The sequence below is a fragment of the Danaus plexippus genome (assembly GCF_018135715.1).
Source record: "Danaus plexippus chromosome 9 unlocalized genomic scaffold, MEX_DaPlex mxdp_26, whole genome shotgun sequence".
NCBI lineage: Eukaryota > Metazoa > Arthropoda > Insecta > Lepidoptera > Nymphalidae > Danaus > Danaus plexippus.
In genome coordinates, this window is record NW_026869848.1 from 1,446,612 (window position 1) to 1,466,864 (window position 20,253).

General features: G+C 34.0%; 1 protein-coding gene across 1 annotated transcript; it reads right to left on the reverse strand.

Annotated features, from left to right (window-relative positions):
• Positions 1-123: 123 nt before the first annotated feature.
• On the reverse strand, positions 124-15,319 carry LOC116767730 (echinoderm microtubule-associated protein-like CG42247). Its single transcript, XM_061527545.1, has 19 exons — positions 14,840-15,319; positions 8,330-8,515; positions 7,779-7,895; positions 7,579-7,709; positions 7,146-7,270; positions 6,535-6,673; positions 6,107-6,256; positions 5,407-5,578; positions 4,729-4,824; positions 3,697-3,834; positions 3,179-3,310; positions 2,975-3,103; positions 2,783-2,911; positions 2,589-2,717; positions 2,168-2,330; positions 1,807-1,989; positions 1,511-1,606; positions 1,315-1,429; positions 124-1,101 (listed from the first exon to the last, which is right to left on the reverse strand). The coding sequence occupies exons 1-19, from the start codon at positions 15,317-15,319 to the stop codon at positions 948-950; spliced, it is 2,964 nt and encodes a 987-aa protein (XP_061383529.1). The 3' UTR covers positions 124-947.
• Positions 15,320-20,253: the final 4,934 nt, after the last annotated feature.

Sequence of the window (20,253 nt, forward strand, 5' to 3'; positions counted from 1 at the left end):
TTTCTAATTTTAATAAGATACAAATAGGTAATGACGTAATTGTTTATTGCACTGTACAGTTCTGTTCTTAATAAGATACTTTTTATATTCCATTTAACGAACGGAAAAAGAAAAGACTTAATATAGATTGTATTTATATATTAATGAGTATCATAATGGCTATAACTATAGTGAAAACACTTATATACACAACAAAAATTATAACAAATCATAATATTGTCTATAAAACAAACAACATTAATGAAATTTTATTTTAACAAAGGGAAAATGTTTACAAAATTATCAACTAATACTGTTTATTGTACGGAAAGTGATAATTAACTACTAATCAACATACAAAATCTTTTCGTGTAACAAATGTGTCTGTAGAAAAAATGTTATCCGTATATAAAGTATAAACAGGAACAAAAGTGGCCAGACCACATCCATGTAAGTGCACTCGTGTTATAAATGACTTCTTATTTTTTGTGCTACTATTTTATTTAAAACTATAATAAATTTTTATCCCATATCCTGAGACATAATTATGACGTCTTTGATATACCTAGACCGTAAGACGATTGACAAATACGCTACATAGATTGTGTTTTTTATAATTTAGAAACAATTTACTAACATTTTATAATATGCAAAGTTATAATGGCAGTGACGTGACGCTACGCGATTTTAGATGTACATAGATATGTCTTACGAGATCTCACAGCTTACGCCAAATACATTAAACTCCGGAAGTACACGGGACTCCGTCGTAACTGGATTCAACCAGATTCAACCGGATCTGACACTCAGGACCAGAAAACCCTGGCATGAACTACCAATTCACCGACAATTCTCCGACTGGTTCAATCGAGCTCCTCAAAGTCGAGTACCCTAAATGTATGGGAAGTAGCCGGGGTCGGTGACGGTGTGGGTGGCGCCACGAAGATAGGAGGCGCCGCGGCCCGGCGCTAGTCGTCCACTAGTTCCCACAACATGAGCGCCGCGTCAGAGCCGCCAGAGGTCACCAGGCAGCGGTCGTTGAACAAGAACCGAGCGGAGTGGATCGCACCAGAATACACCTTTATCTCATTGTACTCGGCCTTTGGACTCGCACAGGGATATCTAACAAAACATTGTTACAAAAATGTATAATAGTTTTCAATGTAAAATGTAATAAAAACCTTAATAGAAGGACAGTTCTATATTCAGGATCAGTGTTTTTATTAGGAAAATGATTATTTCAACAAATTAGCTGTCTTTACCACATTTTATACGAGTTAGCGTGCGTTGAATCACTATCCTCCTTTGAGTCTTATTTAAACTAAAATTTAATACCTGAAGAGACGAAGATGGCCTTCTGAATCTCCGCTTATAAGTAGATCGTGAGCCGCAGAGCGACTCGCGGCTGTTATCAGAGACGTCATAGGATAAAAACGGTTGTTCCACATCCCTGAAATATTTTATTATTCAATTATCCAATTCGTATAATAATTCTATAAAATCGCGAATGTTAATATTTTTTTCTGTTGACCTGAAACAAGAAAGCCGACTGTCGAATTAAATGTAGCCCACTTGACGTCTTTCATAGCTATCGGACTCTTCTCAGGTGACAGAGCTTTGATGTCCCCTGAAATTATAGCATATTATGTTAGTGTGTTCAAACGTTTCTGTACAAAGACTCTTGTTAGATAGAGCAATATGTGTGAAAATTTCAAAACATCACTAGCTACCATGACACAATTGGCTGTTTCAAGATTTAAACATAAGTTTGTTGGGGACTCTTAGTGTTTGCTGAAGACAACAACCATGAAGGTTTTAGTAACTTACAAAATGATAAATCATAGTCAGCGGTGACTGTCTGTAAGTAGTTTCCATCGAGACTCCAATCCAGCATCACGAGAGGCTGAGCTCCTCGGATCTTATTCGATTTCTTATAAGAAAAACCATCACGTGACACACGGAATAAATATATGCTACCATTTTGGGATCCAATGGCTAGTATGTCTCCAGCTACAAAAAACAAGATAATGAAGGAACAAATCAGTTATCTGTAACACATTTTATCTTTTAATATTTCAAAAAATTTAGTTGCAAGATATAGATAATCTTTGAAAGCTATGTATTTATATGAACTTTTTAATTTTTTTTTTTTTGGCAAAATACTTGATTATGTATAAGACAGACTTACCAGTGTTGTACTGCAAACAGCTGAGAGGCGATCCACAGACCCTGATGGTGGCGACGTGGGCTCCAGCATCAGCGTTCAATATCACCAGGTGACCCTCGGTACTGCCGGCCGCTAACGCCCCCCCGCCGGAATGCCACGCCAGAGATACACATTCATATCCAACCTAACAAAGAAATTTGAATAAGAATTAATACAAAAAAGATAAGTAATTTATTCATTATACAGTATGTGTAGAGAATAAAAGAAAAGCTGTATGAAGTTTTCGAGCTTAAATTCGAAAAAATGTAAAAGGTTCTATAAATGTTATCGGAAAAACTGATCTCGTTACAGTTCGTCATAATAAAGTGCTCGCTATCAATACTCCATGGTCACAGAGAACATATTTTTGTTATTATGTAATATTGTATAGCGCCGAGGATACCTGTGTCGCGAACACTAGCTTATGCCCCTTCCAGAGCGCTATGTTCTTGTCGTGACCGGCAGTGGCGAACATTTCATCATCAGGATGCACCGCGACGCCCATCAACTGTTTGTGGTGACCGAACAAAACCTGTGCAATGTGATGTTATTAGCTTTTGTTATCTATTTATGTATTTGTTATTCTCATTTATATACTTGATTGAATCTCCTCTGTAGCGATCCTTCTAGAATGTTATTTTTCGTTGTTCCTATGTACAGGTTGCCATCGTTCCTTCCAGGTCTCTGGGGATAAATTGTTCGGACTCCACCAGCTGATTCGGGTAGCTAAAAAGTTTGCCATTTATATATTAAGGAGACACTTTTTTGGTTATATTTAAATATGTATACCTTTGTTTCAGTTATTCTCTTATAATTTTGTAAGGAATCCCAAGCGGCTATTTTTCTATCTTTCTCACCGCCAGATATAAGAGTACCTTCTGAAAGCATTACTAACGAGGAAATTCCTTTTATGTGACCCTGAGTATAAGAAAAAATAAAATAAAAAATTTATCTAATCAAATACCATTTTTTAATCAAATTTTATTAGCATACCTCAAACTCCATTCGTACAAAGTAAGCACCATCACTATCGACGCTATATATGGTTATGAACCCATCACTATCCGCCGTCACTACGTCACCGTCTTGTTCGAACTGTAAGGCTGTCACTTGTGTGCGAGCCGGCTGTATACAAAAACCGGTATATATGTTATAATGTTACACCCCTAAATGTCATTTAATAGCTGTAAATATTAATCAACCAATACGAAAATTGTATTATAGAAGAATAATAACCAATCATAACTTTAAATAAAATAAAATAAAATTATATCAATGAATAGTGAAGTATTTTTGATAGTGACAGATTATGTATAATCATATAACAATTCTTCTGGAAAGCCTTCGATCTTGTTTAGGTATGTATATTTAAACGTGCGTCTTTCAATAGAAACTAAGTTTTTAATTACACTATTTTTGAGACAAAAAAAAAAATTATTATACTTATAACACTCCTCTTTTGGGTTGGGCTTAAAATTAATAAATATATATATAATGAAGTGACTACCAACCGGTTTAATGATATCCGTTCGTTCGAAGAATCCGTCTTTCCTCCTGTTCCAGAAGGCGAGGTGTCCCTTACCGTGTGTGATCAGCAGGTTGTCATCGAGAGGGTGGAACGCCGCGCCTGTCAGCTCCTCTTGAAGAGTCTGTAGGAACATACATTACAGTCACCCCGACGAGACAGAGGCTCTAAAGATTATAGCATAGCATTTAATTGATATAGAAACACAGAATACAAATTACTTTAAAACTATTCTACATGAAGTACGAAATGAGAACCTGTCAAAAAAACATTATAAGTCATATAGATATTATTTAAGACTTATATGGATGAACATTCATATTTTTGCGAAATACGACAAAACAAGCTCGTATAGCCAACACGTTATATAGGATGCCAAGACTAAATAAACCTTATTTGTAATGCTTTTTAACGCAAAATCATTTTTGCAATAGGAATATTTTTGTAATGTAGCGTATAACATAAAGCGCCAAGTAGCTCCTTATAAAAACAAGTTAATATTTTTAAATCAATCGCTCTATAGTATTTGTATAGACTGACCGAAATGGCTTAATGTAAAGGCAGATGGTGCCAGCTGTGTCTATATATTTTAAAACCTGAAATGCCTTTTACTAAATGCGAACATTTGGAATATTTTTAAATGCGTTATATTCATTTCCATTGGTTTCACTAGTTGCCTAGCAATAATTTTTAGTCAACTAGCTTTTAGTGACCACAATATTGTCATTCGAAATTGAACTGGTGTATAAACTAATAAAGATCAAAATCACTTGTTATCGTATACATCGTGTCGTAGCGATGACGTAGCCACGTAGCGGTGGGCGTGTCCTGGGTGTTGTGTTGAACTTGTGCCCAATGTCTTTGTTTACCGATCATTCCCTTTTTGGATTCATGCCTTCTTTCGATCACTTTCATTTAAAAAAAATCGCTGTCACTTTTGACAGTTGTCATTTATATTTTTTCTTTTTTTTTATTTAAATGGTATACATTTATAATGAATATGGATATAATAACTTACCGCAACTTTGCCTAGAAGATGTCCCCATTGCCACTGCCACACGGACAGAATACTTTCACGACCGGCGTCGACGGCTAATACGTAACTGCCTCCGTTCTGACAAAGATGAAAATCGTTTTCTATAATGTTCAAGGTCATGCAATAATTGCGAATAAAAATAATTCTTTTCCAGTCTGGTGTAATTGTAAACCTCGCTTGGCCTTCCGGTCGTATTATCAGATCGGCAGAGCATATTGTATTAGACACGGAACTGTTTATGCGAAAAAATAATATCAAATAAATTGAATCTTATTCATATATTAAGGTGACATACATTTTATATTTGACTTTATGAACACTAACTAAAAGCGTCGTTTGATTTTTTTATGCGTCTGACATTTCATTTTTTTTATATAAGAATTCAGGAATCTTTGGTTGGTGTTCATCACATATCTGTGCATTGCTTACTGTTTCGATTATAGTTTGTTTTCAAGTCAAATCTCAACGTGAATAAGTATGTAATGGTATTAAGTAATTTGTTAATTATGACGTATAACATAATAACATTTTTTTCATTTATCCATAATAATTATCCGACAAATTTTATCAACAGCATTAAATTTGATTCAATTGTTTCAAAGAATACGAAATACGAGTCGTTACTCGTTAGAACATAATGAGGTCACGTAAGTGAGTCACCAGTTGCGAGAAGGCGACCGCGGAGACGCCGACCTCGAACTCGGCCATCCCAAACACGTGCAGGGTCTGAAGCGTGTCGGTGCTCCAGATGCGGACGTGGGCCTGCGCCCGGCGCCCCCGGCCCGCGCGCTGACCACTCGCCACCAGCTCGCGGGACGGGTGCAGCTCCATACTACCGTTACATTTGTATTTAAATTGTAAAATAAAACCTTCACAGTCGTGTTTTCATACTGGCACTTTCAGAATTTAAAAATATTTTTTTTCACGGCCTTGAATTTGTACATTTTGGGATTAAACCTTCATAATCATGTTTTGATACTGGCTGGTGCTATCACTATTTGATAGAGAACTTCGTAAGATAACGTAGATGACATCTTAAAATGTTTTTGTATCCAAAATATGACCAGTTACGCACACATCGATTCTTTTAAACTTAACCCAAAATGTACGTGCACTTAAAAAGTGCGAGCTATGGAATTATAAGATTGCCTAACGTTCATACGATCTCAGTTTTCTTAAAAAAAAAATTTAAAAGAAACAGTAAATTTTTTTTTATTTATAAAAAACGTAATTATGAATGGATTTTCATCTAAATACACGGTAACATCAACATAAGTTTAAAAAAAGAACTAGAAAAGCGTCGTATTGAATGTGACGGTTGAGACTCGTGGTACGGCCACAGTATCGTTACAATACCAACCACTGTATATCCTCGGTGTGTCCCGTGTAGTGCCTCTGAGCGTGTTCGTCTCTATCATACATGATGGCAACCGCTGCTACGTAATAAAGCAGCTCGCCGGTGGGCAGCACCCACAGGTTGCGACGTGAGTCCGAGCCTCGATAACCGTATCTGCGGATACAGCTGCCGTCACTACTGCACCAATGGACTATTGGTTTGCTATTAATACTACTGTGATAACTGATTTGTTTCTGGACTATTATGTTTTGCTATCAATCCTTTTCTCTTTGATACTCAATATGTATAGTCTATATATAAATAAATAGAATTAAATATCTTGTGTTATAATTCAAATATATAACGTATTTGACTTATACTCATGATTCTGTTCAACAAATATTAATTTGAAGATATATATGTATATTTTTTTTATCCTAAGTTTATCTTACACCCATTCCAGTTGCATCTTTTTATCTGGAGGACTGTTGTCTATGGGCGCGTGGTGTATTGGAGGGTAGAAGGTGCGTCGTAAACCGCGTATTGTTACACGGATAGGCTCTTCTTTCAGAACCTCCAGGAGGGTGTAATCTATGACAATACAACAGAAATAATTACATTGTTTAAGTAAAACAAATAATTTAAGATTTAAAAATATTGATATTTTCGAGAGTAAAGAAAGTTTCGAGTTTATTTTTTATTATTTTTACTTTATTACGGCCAGAAATATGAACAAAATTGTAAAAACTATGTTTACTTTCACGATACTAGCCCATGACAAGTATAAAAAAACTTTAGTTAATAGTTAAACGTTAACGATATCAATTACCGTAAAAGAACGGCATACAAAATTATGAAAATGAAACTAATATTTTCATATTACTGCGCGTATTTTATTACTTTTATAAACTACACACTCCCGACGTTTCGGTTACTTTGCAGTGGCAGGGAGTGTGTAGTTTTAAAAATAATAAAATACGCGCAGTAATATGAAAATATTAGTTTCATTTGAATGAATACTCGCGAAGGTCTTGGATGACATTAAATTAAAAATGTTATTTACCTGAGTTTCTTATTATTTCTCCTTCGGGAGCGTATAGTACGCGCGGGCGACTTTTGCTGCGAGCGCGCCGACCGCGCCCTTCCTCAGACACTGATACAGCTGATACGTTCCCTCTAGACCTGGATCTACGACATTTAGGTGTAATTAAGTTCTAGAAAATACCTAAATGAGGGCTTTTCTTATTTATGTTTATATATATGGACGGAAGAATTAGTTTAGTTTGTATTCGTAGAGATCTTAGTGAATAAAATTGTTTTAAAATTTTAGTTAAATCTGCTTATCTTAATTCATTTAAAATTTAATATTAATTTAATGTTGTTTTTTGTTTGTGATAAACCAAAAGTCGTACGTCATTGTTTACTATAATATTCCTAAATTATTCATTTTGATTATCAAATGTGAGATAATGTTTTCGTTTATTTATCATATATACCTTCTTATGGGTGACTCAATTGGTAGAGGTGCGCTTATTCCTGGACTGAGTGCTGGAGGTACCATCGCTGCTCCCAAATAAAACGTCTCTACATCAGCGAATTCGTTACGCAACTGAGAAAAGCTCCTTACCTGTTACAGTAAGATGTAATTAAAATATCCGAGCGAAATGACATAATTTTGTTCAGAAACAGCTCGTACCTCTTGTCCCGTAATTGTGTACATCCTCTTTGCTCCGCTCATTTTTAAAACCTGCCCTAAATCCTCTAAAACCTCTTCGAATGGTTGGGTTGTACGTAAGTTTAACAAAACACGACACTGTGAAACAACACTTCGTTCATGTAATTAACTTTGTTAGTAATAAAAGTATTTAAAAAAGTGACCTCAAAAGACTATATTTCAAACACAACGATTTATACAGAGATTAAGTATTACAACAGTTAATTTAAGACAAAAGAAAAGCGATTCGAAAAATACACATGAAATTCAAATTTAATGGCTTCGTGCTTTAAACGTTTTACATATTATTCCATACGATTAGTTTTTTTTTTTTCAGCGAAAGTAATTGTCGTTACCGATACAACGAGCGTATTAAATATAGCTTAATGTCTCCAATTTCATTTATTTGCATAAACGTCTTTGTATTACTCGGTAACCTAAATGACTTTAGTCATGATTCTGTGTTCGGCTATCCAAAATCGAATTTAGAAAAAAAATCAAACGTGATGTCAAAAACTTTTTTTTAATTTAACCTGTATAGAATGGTCCATGTTGTTGATGATCCGAATCACTCTGCCACTGGCGGGCTTGCCACCTCCGGGCGGGGGTGCGTCAGACTCGGCCACCGACTGTTTGCGAGTACCAGCCCGCGACCATCCGCTGGTTCCCGTGGCTGTGCCGCCGTACCACATGCCGTTCTTCTTACCGTAACTCGCTGCCTGTTTGTAACCAATCAATCTGATTATTTTAATTCGAAGTCAATTAAAATCTTTAGTCAAGAAATTTTATTAACATAAAACCATCTAGATAATAACTAACAAATTAAAAGTAGAACAGAATTGTTACCTGTAAAGCAACCTTTCTATTCTCTTCCGTATATTTGAAATAAAGGCAACGTTATATAGTCAATAGTAATGTATCTGATTCAGTTAGACCGTCTCGTGCCCCTGACACGATTCTATGTAATTCATGATTGAACAAACACAAGGCGAAATTTTGTTCTATATCTTACATACGATCTTTAAGTTACGGAAACTCTTAAAAAATTCAAGCTTTTCTTAATTTTATATCTATCTTATTTCTTCGAGTGTAAACTTAAGACTGTTTCAATTTCAAACTCACTTTAAACGGAGCCTAAACGCTACAAATTGTATAACGCCAGTACAATACGCCATTACAAATAGTTGTTGAAAAATTTTTCTGAATTCCATTCATTCGTCGACGGCTATTTTATAATTTCAAATAAATACCGCGATTTAACCCAGTTTTCTTTGATCGTTCCGCGTCAGCATAGCATTGTTTACAGGAAATATTCCGACTTACATTTAATGATTTCTTAAGCGGGATAATTCATAAGATGTTAATACTGTATCAAAAATCTAGTAACGACTTTGATTACATTTCAGTCGTTTGAAAGTAACAGTCGTAAACTTAGTACAAAACAAACTCACCAAATTATCAGTAATTATCAAATTCTCATTGCTTCTAGAGTAATAACGTATTCTTATACGAGGTATTTTGTTAATCGTCCGTCTCTAGCCAGCGGCAAGCGTCCACTGACGATGGTAAACAATGCGATAAGGGCCAAATTGTGCCGTCCTTGGACGATGGGACTGACCGCTCAAGGATAGATCGCGAATGCGTGTAATTAGAACGATCCGCCCTAACGAATATTATAATATTGACCATTACCAAGATGTTATGTACGCGGTTTGACTTATTAAAGAGAATATATGTCGCGGACGAGGTCACGTCAGAAATTGCTGCATAGCAAGTGGACTGCGGTGTTTATGTGTTTAATAAGACTAGTTATGCCATTCGACCCTCCATCATCATTTCGTGTTATGCTCTCTGTAGTCGTTCCTTTGGAATTCGTGTTGAATTTCAATAAACATTGAAATGTAATATAAGCGTTACGTTACAAAGACTAAAAAAGAAAGGTATTGAACGGGACGTGATTTTATTTACGTCTTACGTATTTAGTTTTATAAATCATATATCGCATTTAATGACTCGAAAGAAAAAAATTAAAATCTGGGAAAATATTTTCTTAACGTAATGTTTGGAATTACATGAGTTTTCTGGACAAAATAGAGTTCATAGTGAGAGGCGGTCCAGAAGACTAGAAGAACCTTTCTATAAGGATCACGAAAAAGTCATTAAGATTCTTTCGTCACCTTTCAACTCTCTAATGAATGTTTAAAAATAAATTCACACTCTTCCTAATCGATTATCTTCAATTGAACTTAAGGCCCAGTGCAAATAGGAAAACTAAAACGAGGGTAAAATACTGACTGAAAGACATGAATTAACAACGCCCAAACCAGAAAAAAGTAACGACTGAATTGAATAAATATTTGGTTATAGGCATTATTCTTATTAATTTTTTCGAGGTATTTTTTGGTAATTTCAATTTTAGACCAAAACATACTCACTGGTGGTTCTGGGGTGTTAACTGGGAGTGCTATGACCGTGAAGGGTTCTTCGTCACTGTCGACCATGTCAGCTGGGCCGTACCAGCGGCTGCGACACGGACGCCACAGCTTCGTTTCTTTGTTTTATTACTCCCCAAATAGTTCTTGTATATAAGTATAATGCTATCCTCTCAGACTAAATAGCTAACACTCATATGTTTTTTCACAGTGCAAAGCGGTAATGTGATTACGATTTTTAATTCCTTTTCATTATCATTAAAGGATATTATCAATATAAAGAAATATATATATTATTTTATATAGTATATGAAAACAAAATTCAGAAGCAAAATGTCAGTCGCGTTCACAACCCCTGCAAGTTCAAGTACCCACGACAATCGCCCTACGATATAACGTTTCTTTATGCGACGACTTTGTTTGCGTTATCCGTTGCATGCATTAGCATATAACCGATGCAAATACAATGCATGCTGAAAATTACGATCTATAACGCCTTTTGTTCGCCTTGAAAGCTTAAATTTATTAGTATTCAATTCTACTAATAATTTATTAATATTGTTATTTTAACTTTTGAAATATTCAGTCAAAGCGACATTAGGCACCTACATACATGTATGTCTGTATGTATTTTTTGTCAAACAATATGACATCTATAAAAACTAATTACCAAAAACACGGTTAGAATAGTTTTATTACATTACGCACTTTATTACGTTAAGTAAAACAGATTTTTTTGCAATATTTCTTAAGGCTCCTATTTCAAGGGCTGTCAAAGATACACATCGAATATGTCACGCGATCGTATTTGGTCACGTAAGTTGTTTATATCTAAATAAATATAATAAATAAATGTATTTCACACTAATGGTTACATAAAAAAATCATCTCGTATGAAAACAGCGTTCACACTCTTAACTTAATCTGATTATTAATCAATTTCTGTTAAATTAAATGACCAATTTAACATACTAGTGATACTTGATAACCTCACTTATAGCTCTCTTACACTCTAACAAACTCTTAGAACTAGCATTAAGTTGTGTGAAACATCAGTTTTGTACATGTATTAACAAAAAATAGTACTCATATGGGTTATTTAACAGACACGTAAGCAACCGGATGTAGCAACACTTCACGATATACACAATCACAATAATAACACATTCAATAAAATTATCATTAAATAAAATTCAAATAAATGTGTTATCCTCGAAGATGATGATCCACAAAAATACTAGAAACTTCAACAGCTGATGAATAGTTGTGCCAGCTGACAGAAGTCAATCGAGTAATATAAAAGACCAACTTTTTTTATTTCCAAATAGATATCTAAAGCACCAGAACAGAGTCGGTTATAGCACTGGGAAGATATGCGCATAGCACGGTAGAAGGCTAGCAACTACTCAGATTTGAATACGAAGTTGGCGCGGGGACGGCTGGCCAAGGTCACTCTCAGTCAATCCACGCAACCCCCAACTGACTTCATAACCCGGCGATACAGATCGAGTATCAAGCCCGCTATTAAAACCCTCATTGTAACGTGTTAGCAATATTAAGGAAAAGCCTGCGACACGCGACCCGATGTTATACAGGATTACGCATTACGAAAATTAAAAGAAATTAGGCGAAGGTCGAAAGGGAACCTTGATCTAAATGCTTTTTAGTAATTTTTGAAATGATAATGATCGCTGTGTAGAAACTCATGAGGACCAGCCGTTTGTGTGATATTATCAGTTATAGCTGAACTCTTTAGACGACTGAAATAATTATCAATAACTCAATAGTTAAGATATAATATTGTGCATACAATAACATCGAAAACTACTGCGGTACCTGTTATAAATAAACGATATGAGTTTGTTGAATATTTTGCATTATATTGTAGTGAGTAATGTTACGAATCGCATATAACGAGGGTACTAACTTTAAACAGTGTCGGACGTCTGACCTATATTCATTTTCGACAGCAAACTGGCTGGTGAAAACAAAGAAGGTTGTTGGATTGTATGCCGTGTACGGAATGTTCGTGAGCTATCAGCTTATACATATACATACACTTAGAGGCGCAGCTTGCCCTTGATGGGACTGGTATCAAAATTTGTTTGATTGGTCCGTTTGGAAAAATATTGAACCTTCTTTGTAATTTAAGAGAACTTGATGAGCACACATACTTTTGTTAGGATTTATATATTTCATTACACCTCTGTGGTCTTCGTAGTAAGCAACCATTTTGTATTTTCCTACAGTGATATGTGTGTAATAATCTCTACATCCAACATACCCCTTGTTTATAATGGCCGTCTAGAAGGTGACGAATGGTACTGTCATTCATAAGTATATGTAGATTGTAGAAGCATAAATTATTATTATATTAATAGATTGGTCAACAGTTTTACAAAGAACAGCAATCATTAGGAAGAATATGTGACACATAGATTAAAAAAGATTTGTATATATAGTGTAAGGTTAAATGTAGTTATGATATCCAATTAGTACAGACCCGTGGAGGGAAGCTTCATCTAATCTCCTAAACTAATAACATGTGGTAGCAAATCATGGCATTGTAATTTAAACAAAAAGAAAATAAATTTGAAAACTAATCGATTTGAATACATTATGGACTATTATTAGAATCTTATGATTATATATAAATGTGTGTTTTAGTCGTAAATATGTATTGTTTATGTATATTCACAGCATAAAACAATAAATTAAAGTTTATTCTTTGTTATTTTTTCGTAAATAATTTCACAATGTCGAAGCAAAGGTTATAAGGGCAATTTAGGTTTACGTAAGTTCGTCTAATTCCTAATATTCGTGAAAGAAAAATGCGGCATCTTAGAGGAATCGATCAAGGTTATTGTTAAGTCATTTGTAATACATTATATAGTTTAAGCTACTCTGTTCTTTATGTTAAAGATACCATTCTATTGCGCACAGAACATGCAAATAAGATTAAGGGACAGATGACGATTTAGCAGCAGATGAGGAGTTATTGGAGGTTTTTGTTAAGTTAAACTTTCTTTGTTAAAGCCTCATTCTCAAGAAATATACAATTAAAATTAGAAAACTTCATTCATTTTAATTGAACTATTTAAAAATAAGAAAGAGTTGCAAATGTCTTTAAAAACTGAGTAACTTTATATTATTTATAAAATATACTATAAATGAGTATATACAAACTAATTTAGAGAATTTTCTTTTTTAATCTAGTGGACCTAAAAAAATAATAGCATTTAAAAAAAATATTCTAGTAACAAGTTTTGCTATGAAAAATATTAAAGGATAACACTAAATTATAGAGCAGAAACTACCTCTTGATGCCTACTACCTATTTCTTCCTATTTCTCTAAGATGAAAATAAAATAAAGGTTCTTAGGGCAAGAAGTAGCCTACATACATACTACGGCTCTAACTACGGCTCTACCTACGTCTCTACAAATTGTTATATAAGTCATTTTGTAGATACATACAATGAACGTTATAAGGAAGTTGGCTACTTAATTTCAAACGATTTACAAAATTAATTCTATATGAACAATGAAATATTTTTTTATTATAGAACATAAATACAATACAATCATTGTTTTAAACCTTTCAGTTACGAGGTTATTTAAAATATAGGTAAGTAAATATATAATATAATAGATTTTTTATTTAATTTTACTTTTATTTCGACATAATGCGACACTCTTGACCTATATCACATCAAGTCCGCGTAGAGTCTGGACCAAATTATAAACGTATTGTTATTAAAGAAAATATATCTGCCATACATTTATTTACAATATGTAAGTTTATATATGATGACAAAAAAAAAAAAATTTTTTTGAATCATGATATTTTTAATTTAAAAATCATTATTGTTATAAAAATCTTTGAAAACAAATCATTTAATTTAGTATTATTTCAGAAATATTGATTATATGTAATTATGAATTTTGGTAATGATAGTAAAAACACATTTTAAAGGTTTTATAACGGATGAAAAATATTAAAGGAGACTTCTTTGAGTGTTTGATTTTGTCATGATGAAGTAAAACGCGTTCGCATTGATGCATACTAAGTGCAAGGTGGTGCATTGCCCCCGATGTCGTTGCTACTAGCTAGCTTCGGAGCTTCGTACGTACAGAAATGGTCCATTAACGTATATATTGAAAAACAAACATACTGCGAATAGATTGCTATATGTGTTATTATATTCGTATAAAGAAAAATCTTTAATCTTAGATTGATATAAAATGAAAGTCATTAACAAAATTTAAGCTAAGAAGCAATTAAAACATCGTTAGTATATATTATATACCACGCAGTGTTCATTAACAATTAGCTTAGTTGGTAAAACAAATTCGAGTAATCAAAATGCAAATTTCGTTGCGTGAAAATCCTTCGTCCTATATCAGCAAGGACGCGACCTACTCCGAAACGACACCGGCAATCTGTCAAATATCCTAGCGTGTATGAATATTCACTTGGCGACATTATTTTGATGTAATGCCAGGTCGCATGTAAGTTATGTCCTGGTGGTTAAGGTACATTTGATGAAACCTTACTTTAAATATCGCGTTTATTATTATTTGCGGCAATTACATTTAAAGATGGCCTTACCTTGAATGTCTTATAGGAAGAGACCACATAAGAAGCTCCATCTTCCAGCTCCTCCAGCCTGTACTTCCTATCGCCGTCCATCCCGAAGATAAATCTCGCACCTCGAGGCAGTTCCAATCTCTCAGACAATCTATCAAGCAACGCGTCCATAGAAACCAGATCCCTGCCCAGTTTGAATCGAAATTCAACTCCAGGGTGAAAAGGATCCCCGTTTCTATAAAACGTAACCCTTCTAGCTTTCCAATAGTTGAGATTTGCGTATCGACTGGCCGGTTCGGGTCTGGTTGGTCTGGCTGTGGCTTCTGACCCTTCGGAGCCATCGTCTTGCCGCTGCGGTGGGGACGGTGGTCGAGACGGCCTCCAGTCTGGGGATTTCTCATCATCGGAGGGCGGCTGAGGCTCCTGGGGCGGGGGCTCCGGTGCCGGCGGAGGCTCCGCCGTGACCTGCGGACGTTGGCGAGGTCTGACACGACGCGACATACTGAGCGCCCGCCCGCACTAAGACTGGGCGATCGCCGCTATTCAACTACTAACTCTGATACGACGCATGTTACAGTTTCCATTCATAAAGGCTGTATATTATTCACTTCATTATATGAAACGTCGGGTAATAAGAAGTTACAAATTTTAACATATTTTGAATGATTCATAAAATTTATAAGAAGTGATCTTAAAATTTTTATACTTGATAACTGTTGATTACTTTAATTTTTAAGTGAAACAAGAATTCAAGGGCATTATAGGACTAAATAAATATATCTCATTAATAAGACTTATGAGGTATTCTAGAAAATTATTTTGTTATATACAATATCATTATTAAATAGGTATATATATGTATATATATATATATATATATATATATGTATTATATCGCATATTAAGGGCACGTTTATTCATCTAAGATCATCTCGATTAGCTTAACGAGTTCAAGCGAGCCGCGTGACTAAGTAACGCTAGTCACGATTATGTATAACCTCATTACGTTATAATAAATTTAAACACTCCATCATATTTTTATGATACACACAATAAAATGAAATAAGATAACAGAGATAAGCTATTAGAACAGCTTTTAATAGCTTCCACTGTAGATAGATAACGGATGTAACAGTTAAACCCATCACACTAAATGATTATGGTCTGTTGGTTCAAATATAAAATATATTTAAAATACTAACTTTTAATGCTTGCTTTAGTTATTAACTTTAGTATTATTTAATATATAAAATCGAAATATAGAGCCACAATCATTTATTTAACTCACCACAGACGGCGTCGGTTCCTCAGACGTCATTTTCAAAACAATTTGAACACAATTCACTTAAATCAGAGAGTAAGAGTTTAGAAATTCATTAAAAACTTTTAAAATGATATTTTATTGTAATTTATTTATTATTAAAAATAATAAGAAGATATTTCTTTTTTAATATTTGATTTAATAATAGTTTGAATAGTTTTAATGTTGTCGGAGCCGTCCGGTTGTGTTTTGTGTACGTGGTGGAGTGACCGTTTGTAAGGCTTACGGGGTGTCGGCCAGCACTCCCGTGTACAACACAACCGCGTGAACATTAGATATAAGCTATTTATATTGAATCAACATAACTTATGTTAAAAACAGTAAAGTTTATATCTTTATTATAAATAAATACAATATTCGTGACACGTATATGTTTATATAAAAAAAATAATTTAATCCCGTCTGATCGTTATCACAGTAGCTGAAGGATAATCGAAAAATCATGGAAAAAAAGGTAAAATAAAAAACGTAAATTAAGTCCTAATCCTATTCTTTTATATATGGATGTTGCATTATTTCTTTATTTCTTATTCATATTTGTGGTGATTTTAGCACAATTTCAAAATTCAAATGCTATTACCGATGAATCGCACGTTCTTGGTCAATCGTTCATAGAAGCCCACACCAGCTAGTTTTTACGTGGCGTGCTATATACTCCCTCCCCCTTAACGGTTGTTTGGTTGTTTTTTATTAGTCCCATAATTAAAGGCAATTTTTCAGAAATTTTACTGTGCTCTAATAACGCACAAATCGTTGGTAATATGCAAATAATATGCAAAAAAAAAACAATTGAGCTGGCAATAAAATCTGGCATTAAAAATATTATGAAATTATATACTTAATGTCAATAATTAATGTAGACAACAATCGGGAAATTTTATAAAAATATATCCTTATAAAAACTACTTTAATTCTAAACCTCTTCGGCGGCAAACATATTGCGTATCTCATGTCATCTGCGGCTACAAGCAACAGCTACGCGCTCGTAGAAGGTGGCCTACGCGCTACGAGTGTCTACAATCATTTAGATATTCTTATATACAAATAAAACTGAATAAATGAAACTAGTATTATTCGGATTTACTACGCGGATTATATTATTTAAAAACTACATAATCCCGACGTTTCGGTTACTTTGCAGCAACCGTGATCACGGGCAGACGAGGTGCCCGTGCCCGGCGAATAATACTAGTTTCATTTAAATGAATACTCGCAAAAATCTTAGATCTCATTATGTAAAACTGAATACATACGAAAAATGCAATTATGAAATTCTTAATGTGTCTGACTGTTTGTGCTGGGTAATCTCTGGCAAGGCTGGACCTGAATGGCTGGGCTGAAATGGTGCACACGAATTTGTAAATTCGGAAATAACTTTGAGTGATTTAAATAAAATTTTGTATATAAGAGCAAAGAAGCTTGTAGCAGATTAAAAATTAGATCACGAGGAGTCGGGAGCAAAAACTAGTTCATTGTTAAATAATATACCGACATAATACACACACATAACCTATTTTTATTTAAGGTTGCGGGATAACGTACATTGAATTAGGTTACAAATTTTATTGATAGCTATACTAATATTTATATAGTGTTATGAGCGACTTGTCACAAGTTGTTATTGCATGTTCCATTATTACTGCGGTATTTTATAAATTGATTGGCTTTCTCGTTATGATGAATCGGAATTTTGCGTTACCAACAAACCGTAGGCTGCCTGTAATTGATCAGTGACTTAATTTTATTATATGGAACATAATTGTCTCAAATATAAAAATGTTTTATATTAATAAGTACTAATTATGAATTGTGAAAATAAAATCTACTCATATTTTTTAATCGTCGTAAAAATACTGGCGACTGTTTGGGGGACTAAAGGCGTGATATTTGTTCTTAGACGTAAAAAGATGTCTTAGATGTAGTCAGTGGAACATGAATCCATACACTTTGTCTAACACAAGCAAACTAAATGAAACTAATATTTTTACTCGGTTGATCACGGTTGCTGAAAAGTAACCGAAACGTCGGGAGTATGTAGTCTTTTACGCAAATAAAGCACGCGTAGTATATTCGAAAAATATTAGTTTCATTTAAATAAATAAAACTCGCTAAAGTCTTAGATCTTATTGCAAGCAAACTAATTATAAAATATCATTTTATTAAGATTATTTAACATTCAACAATATTGTTGGAATATCGAAAACATGAGGAATATTTTAAGATTTAAATCTATACGGACAGACACATGATTTTATCAGAATTAAGTAAAATTTTGTTTTTGACTACACCCATATTTGACGTGGAACAACATATTTTACAAAAAAAAAACAGGCTACCATGTTTAAGAATGCTGTTCAGTGTTGCAACACACATTAAATAAATATAAGAAAATAAAAGTACAGTGCAGTGTATAAAAATCCAACTTTATAAATAACTAAAGTAAACTGGGACAGTAAATGTTTTGCTGTTTTTATTTTCATATTTTGTATTTTAATCAATTTTTTTTAAATGTATGTTACACATGCAAGCGTACGAAATGCGCACACCGAACGGCGACTAAACTTTAAGTGTTCATTCGTATTGTATTTGGCATACATTATTCTACTTGACTGATGACATACACTTTAAATATCATGGAAATCAAAATATATAATCAAGAAAGGTTCTATTTAGAGATGCAAAATAATCGTGAATATTCCAGTTGTGAAAAAAATTTTATACATACATATTCTATTTTTGAAATCCATGAGCATTGACATATAACAATTGAATGAAATAAAAAATATTATATATTTGTAGGTAAACCAGACAGTTCATTTATCAAGTACCAACAACGGAAACGGCTAGATGATACAATTCAAGCTTATTTCAACTTTATGTATGGCTGATAAGGTTTAGATTAGTTTGTTGGTGACGGTTCGCTGGTGACATGTAGTGATAGACACTGTCATAATAATTGTACTTCCGTTCCTCATTGGCTGATGTTAGAGGCGCCCGCCTCGGCTACGACACGCCCGGCATCGCGTCGCTTAGAAACCGGAGTTGTTAGAGATAAATACAGCCTTATCCACGTTTCTGGCACATAAGACTTGATGTTATAAGTACCAATAAATAATTTTTTCCAAATTAAAAATACAATGACCGACCATTGCGTGTTACTTTCCTTTTATAAGTATTTATTTCTGAAATAGAATCTATTTTTATTATAAAATGTTTAACTCTATCGATCTTACATTGTTTTAGAACGGTTATGCAAAGGTTGAGATTTTTTTTAATCTATAATGTAGTAGATAAACTTATCAATAAAATTTAAGTGTTGGATAACAGAACTAGTAGGTGTGTGATGTGTATTATATATTTTACAGTATTTGCTTAAATCTTGTTTGACACCGAAATATCCGAAAAATAAAGGTCTTTTAAATTTAATAAAAATATTATGAATACCTACTGTAAAACAACTATATATTTATGGTTCCTATTATTAATTCTTCTTTTCTCTCTCAACAAGGGAAGTTTTAGGTGGTAGAGCCTAGCTGTGGTCACATAATCGAACATGGGGTGCCCCTACGGAGAAATTACCGCCCAGTCACAGAAGATCATAATGAAGTAGTCTTTGATGGCTGGGTTTTGTCCGATGAGTGAGAGAGCCGGTTGCAGTTTCCTTTTCCTACTCTTTCTTCTTCTTCTCCCACAATCAAGGTCGGCAAGGCATCCACAACACCCCTTATGTTGCAGATGTCCGTGGGCGACGGTGACTACCTTCCATCAAGTAGGCCGTCTGCTCGATTGTCGCCTCTGAAATAAAAAAAAAGAAATTAACAACTAAGTATTTACTCCGTATGAGCAGGATTTTATGAAGTCCAGTAGAAGATGACTTAATTTCGGTATAAGAATTTGGATTTAAAATAATTAACCATCAGAAAAAAAGTTTTGTGGTGAAGATAAGCCAGTGTCGGACTAACTATAGTTCTTGCTACGAGTCCCGCTTTAAATGGGGCCCGCTATATTTAAACTTTCTCTTCTTTGACCATAAGTTACCAACATAAAATCATCATAACATACTTGCTACCTATTATTGTGTACCATTCTGTCATTTCCGGCTAAACAGTAGAAT

What these genes read in the sequence shown, in the direction of transcription:
- LOC116767730 (XM_061527545.1), bottom strand. Translation starts at nt 15,319, where the DNA reads ATGTCGCGTCGTGTCAGACCTCGCCAACGTCCGCAGGTCACGGCGGAG. An exon ending in CGGTCGCCTTCTCGCAACTG is followed by an intron (nt 4,825 to 5,406) that starts GTGACTCACTTA and finishes CATCTTTGTCAG; the next exon opens with AACGGAGGCAGTTACGTATT. An exon ending in AGTCGGCTTTCTTGTTTCAG is followed by an intron (nt 1,430 to 1,510) that starts GTCAACAGAAAA and finishes AAAATATTTCAG; the next exon opens with GGATGTGGAACAACCGTTTT.